This window comes from Dermacentor silvarum, chromosome 4 (assembly GCF_013339745.2).
Source record: "Dermacentor silvarum isolate Dsil-2018 chromosome 4, BIME_Dsil_1.4, whole genome shotgun sequence".
Classification (NCBI taxonomy): domain Eukaryota; kingdom Metazoa; phylum Arthropoda; class Arachnida; order Ixodida; family Ixodidae; genus Dermacentor; species Dermacentor silvarum.
The window spans coordinates 204,403,471-204,417,143 of NC_051157.2; the positions used below are offsets into that span (position 1 = coordinate 204,403,471).

The 13,673-nt window shown below is 47.3% G+C and overlaps 1 protein-coding gene across 1 annotated transcript in view; it reads left to right on the top strand.

Moving 5' to 3' along the window:
• The first annotated feature begins 763 nt into the window (after window positions 1–763).
• LOC119449188 (uncharacterized) overlaps window positions 764–13,673 on the top strand; it is a 56,041-nt gene continuing 43,131 nt past the window's right edge. The window contains exon 1 of the mRNA XM_037712370.2: window positions 764–2,287. Within this exon, the coding sequence (XP_037568298.1) occupies window positions 2,142–2,287 (146 nt within the window). The 5' untranslated portion in view covers window positions 764–2,141. The remainder of the gene's footprint in view (window positions 2,288–13,673) is intronic.

The following is a 13,673-nucleotide window of genomic DNA, read 5'->3' on the forward strand; positions in this document are numbered from 1 at the left end:
CCACGTCTAATGCTCGCTGCGCAGATGTTTATTCGAGCAGAGCGCGGCGCGCGGTCAAGCGTGCTACAAATCACCGCTCGGCCCCGGCGGCGGCGCGAATATGCGTAAACGAGATGGGGCTGCGCACGGCCTAGCGATACGGTAGCGCCGCATTCGTGCGAATCTTGCGGTCCGGCTTCGCTTCGTGTATTCGTCTTCCCTCCTGCAACAGCCTCGTGCGTCAAACAGAACCGTTATTCACTTTCGCCCTCTCATTTCAGCACCTCGCAAGCGCTCTCCCAGTCTCCCGTCCTTCGGCATCGAAACGCCACCGCGTCATGGCAGCAGTTTTATTTCTCGCGTGAAGGCGCTGACAAACTGCCGCATTGAACAGCTAGCTGACCGTCAAGCTCTCCGCCTCGTTCGGCTCATTTTCGTTATCCCCCAAAGACTTTGCGAAGCTGGCTTCTCTGTTCGGCCGTGTCGCAGTGCCGTGGAGCCGCCGCTCGAGCTTGCTAGGAGTGCACATTGTTCTATTTCGTGTCTCGACCGCGGTGCCCTATTCAGCGTCGCTAACGTCGAGAGTGACGGAATTTGCGCTGGGCTGCCGCTCCTCCTCCAGCCGGTCGACCCGGCCGCGGCTGGAACCCTCCCCCTCCCCACCTACGTCCCGAGCGCCAGTAGTGGCCGCGGCGACTTCTGCGCCATCTAGCGCGGAGTTCTGCAACGTGGGTCGTCTGCTAGCTCTGGGAAACGGCGCCATTTTTGGCAGGCCCCCGCCGGTACGGCGGCACGCTTTCGCGCGTCCCATCCAGCCCGTCTCGCGCGCGGCTACGCGAGTCTTCGGCACCGCCGCGCCTGGCGTATCGTGACGGACGACGTTGGGCCGCGTCGCGAGAGGGACACGCTAAACAAAGTCATTAGAACAGCGGCGTGGCACCCTGCAACTGACCTGTGCGCAAATGCGCCGCTCGCTGTTGTTTAACCGCTTGTATCTATCATTTGAGGACCCGAAGGATCGTCTGCTCCTCGCTTTCAGCGTCGCATTCTCGTCCGCTGCTGCAGTGACTCCGACACCACGACTGGGGTCGCTGCCAGCGCGATGGAGGCCACTGAGCGCGCACGTCGTCAGCTGCTTGATGTTGCCAGCGTTGGCGTGTGTTCCGGCGATGTTGCCGCTGCGCCGTTGACACCGGCAAAATGAGCCACTCCAAGTTCGCCCGGGATCGTCGTCGTCGTCGGTAGCGCGCGGCACCAGCATGCGATGCCGGCGTAAGCGGCACCGGATTGCGGCCGCTGCATTCGCGGCAACTCGGGAAGGTCGTCTAGAACACCGCTACGAGCTACGTCCTCAACCTTAGGCAGAAACGGGAGCGGTTACAACAGCGTCTTCCATCCTCGGAGAGAGGTGCGCGCCCAGGATTCGAGCTTCCCCGACGGGTATACGTCAGCGGCCCACTTGTTTCCCCGAGTGCTTCCGGGAATAAACTGCGGGCCACTTGTGCAGTGAGTGATCGTGCTGTGTTCACCGATAAGAACGTCGACGAAGTTCAACGTTGAAGCTAATCACAGCAATTCTGCTCTGCCGCGTTTTCATCTATTTCGCTGTGTATTCGCTTCTAAACGCCAACTATGTTATGCGCTTCTGCCTGTCAGCTACACGGGCTTCAATTTCTTAACCGAGCCTGCCGTAGTGATAGTTCGTTGCCGTTTCTCCAGCTTAAATTTCAACTTGAAAACATGGCAACTCCGGCTAATTCATGGCGTAAACTGTACGCAAACCACAAGGCAGCGTTTTAAAAGGCTCTTCCACTACTCTGAGCATCGTCCTTTTATTGGAATCAAACGGAATTCGTGCGTCTAACTGCCAGTTTGTCCAGCACGCCCCACGCTGGGCGCGCGTATTTACAACTGTGCGCCGAGCCCCGTAACGTGCCGCCAGCGGCTGTTGGTGTTTCGGTGGGATACGTGCCCGCCGTCGGTGCTGTGTTCGTGTCCGTCGGTCGACGGTGTCCGTGTCGCGCGGCTGTGAGCCCTGAGCGGTGCCGGCGACAACGTCTGCGCGTCGGGCGTCGGCCGGTGCTCGAGGAGGCGAGGCTACGGCTCTGCGCGGCGGCCTCTGCCGCTGGCTGAGGACGGTGGTGCGCGCCCTCGCCTCCAAAATGTTACGCGGGATGCCCGGCGCCGGGGGCCTCGGTGGCCCCTGGGACAAGCTCATGTCCAAGTTCTACCGCCACCAGCAACAGCAGCAACACCAGCAACATCAGCAACAGCAGCAGGGGTCGGCTTCCGGATCCAAGGATTCCAGGTTCGAATGCTCATTCTTGGACCTTGTCATTCGTGCCTCAATCTTGCAGTGTGTACCGACGCGCCTTCCGATGGCACATAGCAGAGCACGATTCGAGCACTTTTCTTTATTTCAGTTCGACAAAAGTTCCTACGGCGCGTTCACAACGTTGTGCGTCCGCCGCTTGCCTTACGTTCTCTTCTTCTTCTTCTTCTTTTTCTTTTTGACGACTCAAATACTTCTTTCCTGCTGCTCCTCTCTGCAGAGCAAAGTTTCCCGAAACGCTTTTTGCGATTTGCATGTCAATGCACCGGTAGGGTTCGGGTATGCCACTGTAGGAATTTCGTTGCGAATTAGCTATGTAAGGAGTGAAATCCGATTACCAGCTCTGCAATGCAGCGGGAAGAGTTTAAACGCTGTCAGCTTGGAGGTATGGAATTACTAGCTTAGACTGATTGTTATCGTCCTTCAACCTTACTTGTATGCCTTATGCAGTTCAAAATTTACAATTTGGATATTTTGTACTCACTTCCCGCGAAAACCGTCTGTACTGATATGGCGTATTAGTTTTATTGCGATAGCATTTATATGGACACTCCAAAGCGGATTTCTGCCGTCGCCGTGAGGTTCCGTGTGACGTCAACGGCGATGAAATTGTCGCCGCGCTCCGGACGCTGTATGTGCGAGTGAAAGGTTGCGAGGGACGCGCGTTTTCACGGGGAGCGAACGCACGTCGGAGAGCAAACGCGCGTTCTGCGCCGTGCTCCCTGAAGGGCTTCAGAATTAAGCGTCTCTTTCCTCCTTTCCATATATAGAGAGCAAACGCAACTTTTTCCGTCGCGCGAAAGACTGTGGGGGGACGGGAGGGAGAGAGGAAGGGGAGGCGAACGTTTAGCTGCGGCACCAAATGCATATTTATATAAAAACGCCGCGGGCGTTCAGTGCGAACGCGGGCAAAACGTCGACGGCGCCGACAACAGTTCTGCGCGTTGCTGGTGCTGCTGCATGTCCAAGTTTATACAGCTGATAAATCTACTATCCTTACTCCGTCTAGCTCTCTACTAATTTGCTATCGCAATTGATGCTTCGTCTTTCGGGTGAAACTGCAACAATTGTCACCCCTAAAATAATAGTGACGACGGACGAACGTTCAACTTGCTGCGTGCACCAACTTCTGGAACCACACCGGATACGGGCAAAGCGAAATCGTTTGTATACAACAGCGCGCTCCAGCTGGGTCTGTCGATAAGTGTGGTATTGTATGATAAATTTGTTACTACGATGTTTGAATAGTCAGATAAATACAAATCATGAAGACTATATAGTTTGAGTTTCCGTTGTGCAACCATATTCCTGCCACGCCAGATCATATGGTTCATTGGGCATTGAATGGCACATTCTGTGGTTTGATCGTCACTAGAACATGATTGTAGCATCAAACAGCACCTAAGTGGGATAGAGTTAGACCAATGTGGCGGAAGCTCTTCACAGACACGGATACAGCGATGTCTGACAGCCATTATTTATTACAATGCGAGCGCATGATACGCACGTACGTGTTTTGTAACTGCAATTTTCTGTGAAAGTTGTCATGCTTACTAGAGGCATAAGTCTGTGACCATCCATGTTTTTAGGATAGGATAGGAATAGGCCTATTCTCAGAAAAGCATTAATATTATTTGATATTACAATTTGTGCGCCTGACTGGTAAGCCTAGGCGAATAACAGTTTACTCGAGCTAGTGAAAACGGCTACAACATTTATTTGTTACAAGAGTCACGCAACAACATGTCAAGCAGTACGTCTGCAGCAAAGGTATTACTAATCTTACTGATATTACCAACTGGTTTCTTTCGCTAGCGACAAAAGTCACTAAATGTAATGCTGCGCACAGCTTTTTTTCCGACAGAAATCTGAAGATTTGTTATCTCCGTTTCGAATAACAGCAAGTTCAGCAGTATTAGCTTACGCAAATGTTGGTAAGCGTATTCGCACTCCTCTCGCTGTTGCTCAGTAACTCGTTTCCTTACATTCTCGTATTTTTAATCCATCCGCACCAAATTGTGCGAAACGTCGGTATATTTCTCGTGCAGTGCGGAACTCTCGCGTTCGCTTTAATTCATATGTTTAAGTATGGTGGCATGGGGCAGGCAAGTCTTCCAAGTTCAAGCATTTTAAGGACGCTCAGGGGGCATTTAAAATTTTTAATCTAGCACAGTTAGATGTCTGATTTTTTTTTGTTAGTATGAAGAGTCCTCAATCTGCCAGTCATAGAGTAAAACATCTCGTGGTTACGCAATGTGTAATCTTCCTTCATGCCGGCGTCATTATTGGTTTTCATTATGTCCGCCCTGAGCTTTCTCTCGGGCACGAGTGATGCACTCAAACGTTGTCTACGGAGAGTGTAGGTATATATAATCTTTATCGGGACGCGTTGCTTTCTATGGGCCATCCGCCAGTAGTAAATCGTAAAAAATACATTTTTTACCATGGCCTCCATGGACACCTGACTTTGATTTTCCAGGTATATTACTTTCGCTTTGAATTCGTGCTTGTCATTGTTACGGAGATTTGCTGCATATTGTCATGTATTCTGTAATAAGAGTTGTCCTTGCATAGCACGCTGTGCGCTACCTTTGGACTCTAAAGAAAATACGAGCTGTAGTTGCTCAAATTTTGCGTGAGCCTACTTATGCGACCGGCTGTGCTAGTGTCATCTAGTGTTATTTCTGAAAATAAGGATTAAAAAAGCAGTTTTAACTTGTATCGAAAAGCCAACACAAACCATCTTGCTTTTCGCACTGTGCCTAGAAAGCTTGACTATCATTGGAAGCGCTACGGCTTCTCAGACCAGTGCTATGCTTCACGCGTAGCTTAACACAGCAACTGAACTAAAATACCGCCGCTGGTATGGCCTTCGCCAAATTATATGCAAATACATGCTCCGGTTTTCGTCCCCACTTTTGAAACTTTTGCCCTTGGAATGAAACGAAGAATATGGATATTTGGAGAACGGCTGTTAGATATGCTAAAGAGTAGTAAAACTTGCCGTTTCGTCCATCCCCGACGATTCTTATAACGCAGCCTTTTCGGTGTTTGCATATTCCGGTTTTTCTACAGAAGGGACGAGTGAACATACTAGGTCCCCCACGCACAGAAAAGAAAAAAAAAAGGGGAGGGGGCACAAGGAACTTTGCAAGCTGCAAGCGGTCTTTGTCAACGCCGTGTCTCCACTGTGGTTCCTATTCTGACGGGCTGTGTTGCTTTCGCTCTTTCCGGCTCGCTGTGAACACGAAATCTCAGACCAACCTGCGAAATCGTGTTCCGTTGCGCGTTAGATGGAGAATATTGTCGGAATATTTGTGAGGGGGCCTTTGACGGGAGCCTGACACAAGAAATCATATCGAGTGAAACAGCCAAAGGATTCCCGAATGTATTCACTGGTATGAACGATTTGTGATTGATTGCCGCTCAGAACCTATAGTTACTTATTTCAACGACATCGATGTGACGGAGACTGAGCGTCTTTGTTTGTAACAGAAGTGTATAATAAATGTAAGTTTAAACACGCTGTTCTCCTTCTTTAGTGTTTTCATACAAGACGCGGAATACTGTGTGACAGCCTTTGGTTGAGTGGGATACTTTCTATAGCCTGGGTACTCCTCGTTTCTTGCGCGCCGAATATCAGCCGGGACGATAGAGATGCTGACTCATTTTCTGTTGAGAGTGCCACCAAGGCTGGTAAGGTTTTTCACGTTGCGCCACGTGTCGTTTAATTAAAATATCTACTCTTCAGGTGCTAAAACTACGATCTGGCTATACTTGACGCCGCCGTGCGGCGCTGCGGAATAATTTTGATGACATACGTTTCTCCAACGTGTACTCAATGTAGGGCGCGCGAGCGTTTTGACATTCCGCCTCTATCAGAGTGCCTCTTCCTCGGCCGTGATCGAACACGTGATCTCGAGCTCAGCAGCGCAATTCCATAGCCACTGAGACACCGTGACGGGTGCGTGACGTATCTAAATACGTCGGAGGGAACCACCAGCAAATGAAAAAATAATATATCTAAGCAGAGCATGCAAGGTCGATCCAAATGGGTCACGAAGCTTCGGGCGAAAAGCGGTTCAGAACAAATTGTCAACGACATCAGAAAGGGTGGTTTTAGGAGCAGCGACTGAAGCGCAACTATGTGAGGAGGAAGCAAACACTGGGAAAGAATAAAGCATTTGTTAAGTAAAACGAGAGACAGTTAGATTCATTGAACGAAAATAAAATTCCTAATCAGTTTTATATATGCATGACGTGAAAAGAAAATAAAACTCTATTTTACTTTATTATTATCAATAAATACCATTTTTCAGCGCCCGCCATAAGAGAGGGTGTTGACACCGCTATCACTTCCAATGCAATGCAGCACTTGAAGTTTGCAGCAAGGCGCGCTCGTAAAATTGAGCTTTTAGAATAGGCCCCCACACATGCTGTGTGGCTTTTCCTGCCGACGTTTGTCTCAATTTGGTGGAAAGGGCAGTTTCATCCTTTCTTAACCTGTTCAGACAAAAATAGGGAATTACGACCACCAGATAATTGTTTACTTTAGCTGTTTTCGTGCGACTGCGCTGGCCGACGGGCTTGGCGTTGGACGATGGGAACAGCACCCTACACCCAAAGATTCCGTCTGCCCCCAAAGAAAGTGGGTTCTGTGCAGGGGTGCGATTTCGACACCCGTATGGCTGACCTTTTGCTTCATAGCTTTCGGCGTTGAGAGCTCGAAACGCCCATCAAGTTGAATAGCGGGGCATTTGAATATACAACTTTAATGGCAGGCCACCAAAAAAAATTCGTGCCTTCGAGAACGAAATTACGTCACTTCTGTTTTTAATGGATACGGCGTGACATTATTTTTTCTTCCGCTAGAAGTGTTCCCTCGTCACCCAGATGGCGCCAAGCCCCATGAACCGCCGATGAACCTCCATGTTTTGAATTCATGGGCTTCTATGGAAGCTTCGCTAGCAGGTATATTTACCTTGAAGCGTGGCCGGCGGCCTGCCTATTAGAATGTAGAATAGACAGGCCGCCTATGGCAGCTACCTCATTCTGGCTACGTCACGAGGGTGCGCAGTAATGTTGACAATTGCACGGTATCGACGCGGAGTGACGTCACAAAAGAAGCACGATAGATACATTGCAAGCTAAGAGAGTAAACCCCATAGCGTTAAACCGAAATGGAGAGGGCGGTTGGGAATTGGCGCCAGAGGAGCAAGAGCGCTTGGATGCGGAAAGCCCGTAAATCTGAGACGAGCGACGAGCTACACAGCCCAAGATTTAGCAGCGACGAGACAGCTGCCCGTATTATGGGGATGAGCGTATACACTTGACGCATCGTGCACGCCCATCGCATAAGACAACAGTGAACGGACACTAACGTTTCCCTGGGGTGTTCGAGTGCCGCTCCCAGCTACACTGCTGTCGCATGCTGTTAAGGAGCTGAGCATTCTTTGGGCATCGCAGATCTAGACGCTTTCCTTTTCATGTTTGGTGGGCCAATCATCCCCTCAACGGCAATACATAGTTTTGCTCTATACCACTTGTAGACATTTGGATGTGGTTAATTACATTTTTACGAATGATGTGGTTGAATGGTTTTGGTACCCTATAACATATTTTATTAAATAAGGCGAGGCATGTAAGACGAAAACAGGCAAGTAAACAGGACTGGCGTTAATTCGCAACTGCGTCCAGCTACCAACAGCGCAACGGAAACGTACAATGCGCATGCACGCATGACGAGCGGAGAAACACCAACGAGGTAAGAAAGAATGCGATCGACAGCCACCCAAAAGCTTGTACACGTCTCCCCGTAAGGGCAGAAAATGTGAAAACTCTAATATGCCCTCTGTACATACATTACTCACGTGAGCTGTCAATTCTTACACAAATAACACATCTTTCCTCTCGCTCACATTTTTTTTTCAGTCTTTTAGCACTCTCCTTGTTTTCTCTTCTTTCTATCCCCCCCCCCCCTTTTTTTTGACGCACATGACTGAATGATTTGCGGTCTTTCGTTATGGCCTGGTGCATACCCAGAAAAGAACTGTTTACCACTGAGGGCCACAGAAGGTTCACTGACGCAATCACGGTCTCCCTTTTTTTTAATATGGTAGGCGATGAGTATAATTCTTTTCTTTTTCCCTTTATGTTTATCTAGCAGAGTAGTTTTATCCGACATTGAGATACATCCACACCATGCAGTGTGGGCAGGCAAGTGCGAATACCTAGCTATCCGTCCTCTGGTGCTATCCTAAGCTAAGGATGACGCAACGGCCCGTCTGTCCAACCTACGCATTCCCACACGACAGGGGCACCCGATATACTACATTAGTAACGTACGAAATAAAACGGTTTCAGTGCTTAACATGGTACGGCAACTTCTTCCCTTGCTGGCTTTCTGCATTTTTGCCGTATAAGCCGGAATATAGGTCGACCCCTACATGAAGTGAAAAAAAAAAAGAAAACGACAAAACGAGCTTATTTTTACAACGGCATCTCGCTTCCACCACCGGACCTGCAGTCTCTTTCATCTGAACTTGCAGAAGTGTCGTCAGAAGACTACCGTATGTCGCTGGCCGCCTTCCACACTGTATCGTCTTCGCTCGCATCAAGTTAACGCTATATCATACCGGTAATGACGTTTTGAGTGGGTTGCACGCTGACAGTTTTTTTCTTTCCGTGCCAGCCGATATAGGAACGCTTTTTTGCTATAGTAATTATAAGAATACTCCAAGCGCAATTCTGCCGTCGCCGTGAGGTTCTGTATAAAGTCCAACAGCGATAAAAGCGTCCCCGCGCACCGGACGCTGTGTGTGCGAGTGAAAGCCTACAAGGGTGAGCCGGGAATCGCGGCTGAATGTAGCGCACGCGAGGCAGGAAGTCAGGCCGGAAGCGCGCGGTCTTTCGCGTGCGAGGCACGGGGGCGAGGTGACGGAGAGAGAGAGAGGGATCGGGGGTGCGTTATGCTCCGTCGGCTGCTGCTCACATCGCGGGTGCCGTTTCTTGAAAGCGATCTGCGACGTGGGCGAAGTGCGCGACCGCGCGGGCCTTATCTTCAAAGTGATCTGCGACGGGTACAAAGTACAAGCGCCGAGGGCCAGTAGCTTCATATGCGCTGTGCTTTCGACGTTTAGTTCGCGTTGAAGCGAGACGAGAGACAGCGCGAAGGTCAATTTGCCCGCTGCTGCTGGCGCGATTTCTCACTCCGGCGTTTCCACAGCGAGTTTCCGCGGTCATCGAGCGAGATGTGTTCATATTCACCTGTGCGCGTGTGACACCGTGCTTGCCTATTTAGTTAGTAAGCGAATGTTGACAAATTTATACGGCCCATTAAACTACTATCCTTGCTGCGTAGAGCTCTCTATTAATTTGCTATCGCCTTTCGCGCGAAACTGCAACTTTTTTTTTCGAAAACGCCAAACTGGTGTTGAGTGGCCATGTTGCCGTTCGCTTCGGCGAAGTCTACGACTTTTATCTTGAGCGCCGCTGAAAACTGTCTCTGCGTGGTAAACAAATCATACACGAGGTTACCTGGAACAGTGCACACGGGAGGACACAGAAACAATAAAAACGAAAGAAAAAATGCCAGCAACCACGTTTGCATATGGATCCGTGTTTGGTAAGCGTTCGCCAACATGCACGATGTGGGCGGCCAGAGGACAACCCCCAATATATTAGAGACCATTATATAATGCGAGCCTGCTTTTTTTCTTCAGGAAAACATCTCGAGTTTTATTCCGGTTTATATGGTACTTTACCACAGATGCTATCCACTTTGTCGCTGAAAACACCACCGGGATGTCACATTTTTCAAGTAGTCAACCAACCTGAGGACATACGGGGTTACGGCGAATTCATCTTTCGAATTCATTTCTTTGTCCTCACGATCGCCTCTTGTCTTAAACGACTTTACCACCTTTTTGCAGGTTTTCGCAATCGCAAACTCTGGGCGGCCTGTATTTCTTCATCTATGCGCATCGTTCCTGGCCTTACGCGTGATTCCTTACTGCGCAGATTGGTGCAATTGACAGGCTCTCTTTGCATTTTCGTTGCACTGTCGTTGCTGCCATATTGCTTGGTTGTCACTTACTGCGACTAATCGTGTTGCGCGTATCTGTACCGCTTTGCTGAATTCTGCGCAATGCCTACTGTTGCTGAGGTGACCAAAAGTTCTTGAGCTTAAAGCCCGACTCGACGAGTGTCCTGATGATTTGGTTGACGCTATCCTTAATAGGTTCATCGTCATAGCATAGCTATCTTGCGTGAACTTGTCTGACATCAAAAAGCAAATGGATGAGCTGGTAGCTAGCGCTGAGCACATTAATGACCTCGTGGAAAGCTTGCAACAGGATAACGCCTCTCTGATTGGGGAGAACAAGGCGTTAAAGGCACAAAATGTGGTGCTATCTCATAAAGGGGCGCACATGGAGCAATATTCATGGGTAAACAACGTCGTGATCAAGAGAATCCCGGTAACGGAAGGGGAAGACTGTGCAGCAATCATGCAGACTACAGGTGAGAAGATTGCTTGCAAACTGGAACCCTCTGATCTTGACGTTGTTCACCGTGTTGCGACCGTGAAAGTGGGCGCAAAGAATCATGCTTGCTCACTTCTGCCCCCGGACGAAAAAGGCCGAATTCGTGAGCAAGGTGCGGAAGACTAAACTGTGCCTAGAAGACATCGAATTGTCTGGAGCCGGCAACAGCCGTGTCTACATTAAAGACCTGCCTCACACCCGTAAACAAGGCATTCCTTTCTCAGGCACTCTCCCCCAAAAAGGTTGAACGATTGGAAGTTCTTATGGACCGACAACTGTTAAATCAAAACCAGAAGGACTACGGAGAGCAAGGTGCTCCGCATCACTTGCGAAACTGATATATTCAAAATCTGCTAACAAATCACATTTATTTTGAAATTTTCGCTCTGTTGCAATTAAGTCCATCCACTTATGCTTACATACTTCTCAACAGACCAACTCAACAACTTTCTTTCGCCTGTCTCCCGCTCTGCTATTCATATGCTCATATTCATTATAATGTTCATAATGTCATGCAGTTCATAATGTCATGCGCAACCTGAAAACCACAAGTGCTGGTCTTGATGGTATTCACCCCACCCACATAAAAATGATTGCGCTTGCTGTTTCTGATATTTTCGTAACCATTATCAACCTAGCTTTCAAATCGGGCATCTTTCCTGTAAAAGAAAAAGTGGTAATGTCGTTCCTGTTATAAAAAAAGGTGACTACACGCCAATATCCATCTATCGACCCATTTGCATACTAACTTTTTTCAGTAAAATATAAAAAAATTACTTGAAATTCGCCTTACCAAATACCTCAATAAATTTCAGATTCTATCACTTTCCCAATTTGGTTTTCGTGAAGCATATTCAACTTACCTCGCTTTGTTATTTTTAACCGAAAAGCTGAAGAAAGCAATTGACGGGGGCCACTACGCAGGTTCTGTGTTTATAGATCTCAGCAAAGCATTCGACACTATCAACCACCACATTCTTTTTATGAAGCTTGACGCAATAGGTATAACTTGTCCCAAAGTTTTATTAATAAAAAATTACTTACTCGACAGAAGTCAGCGTGTTAGTCTGTTAGGCTATAAATCTAGACCTAAAGTAACAAATATAGGAGTACTCCAAGGTTCTATTCTCGGCCCACTTTTTTCATAATTTATATAAATGATCTGCCAACTTGTCTTACTTCTTCAGAATGCTTACTATATGCAGATTACACCACAATGTTTCACACTGATAAATGCCTCCAATCTCTTACATATAAACTAAGCAATGACCTGGCAAGCTTGGCGGCTTGGTGCTTCCATTATAAATTGCCAATTGGCTCACTAAAACAAAGTTCGTTGTCTTTCACTCTCACCAACGTGTACATAATTATATTCCGTCAGTATTCCTAAATCAATTTGCAATTGAAGCAGAACAGGGTACTTTTTTGGAGAATTAAACTGGACCGTCACTTGAAATTTGACTCGCATCTTGCTTACCTGCGAAGAAAAATGGCTTACGGCATACGTGTTTTAATTCAATCGCGTGGTATATTTTCTCAGCCTTCATTGCTTTCGTTATACTACGCTTTTATTCATTCCCATATTAATTTCTGTATCACATCTTGGGGCAATACCTACAGCAGCCACCTTATCTCCCTTGAAACTATACAAAATCAATTCATTAGAGAAATTAATCCGGAGACCTCCATTACGGCGTGCCTCATAATCAGAACTGGTTTTGGCACGTAAAACCCCAGAGAGAAGAAGAACAATCCATTAGAATACTTACCCGTATTCCTTATCACAGTGACGCGAAAGCACTCCTACATGCCAACAACATCCTAACGGTTGATAACACTTTCAAATACAAGCTAGGTATATTGTTGTTCAAGCAAATCAGCAATCAGCTTCCTCTGTTCATTATCCCTCAATCCAACCTAGTGAATACTAACTTGACTAGGTTTGCGCGAAATAACTATTTTATTTTAACTTTAGTTTATACTAACTATTGCAAACAAACGGCCTACTTCACCGGTATCCGTCTCTGGCAATAACATACCACTGGCAATCAAAATCTCTCAATCAATTGGCAAATTGAAAAAAGAAGAACTGAAAACTTTCGTCACATCAATGCCATATTCTGCGTAATTGTGGTTACTTCTTTTTACTTCTATTTGTTGTCCCGCTCCCTAGCATACCAACCTGTTCACAACCTTTTGTCGATGAAGCATCTCATCAAAGGTTGTTTTACATTGCTAAAAATAGATGTGAGTTAATTTTGTTTTCTTTTTTTCGTTTATTTTTACTACTTTTTGCCCTGTAACCATCCGACAACTGCTTGGATTTGTTGAATTACCTTTGTTTCTTATTCTGTCTAATTATTGCTGTTGTTTTCTTTTTCTGCTTTTCTTTTTTTTCGAATACTTTGTTTTGCCTGCGAGGTATTTTATTGCTTGTTTTCGCTAGCGCTGTTTGCTGCCCTAATTTTTCTACATTAACTACTGTAGGAGGTCCCGATTCAGTCACTGACTATGGGACCTCCTTCTGTATACACAAATTTCGTAATTCATTTAATGCCCAAATAAAACCACTTCTGACTCTGACCTTTATACTTGGTCAATAACACTAGCACCTCCTGCGATTATAGAATGCTTGGAAACAGGAGCTTCCATGCACAATACAAAAATTCTGCATTTGACAATGTTAGAAGGGGCCGAGATAAAATATTAATGGGGCTTCTCCGCGTTTGGTGCATATTTCCAGCACACATGATCCGGGCGAAATTCTTTTAAAAGGTTTAAAAATTGAAGCGTCTCTTGCTTTGGGACTTCGAAAGTGA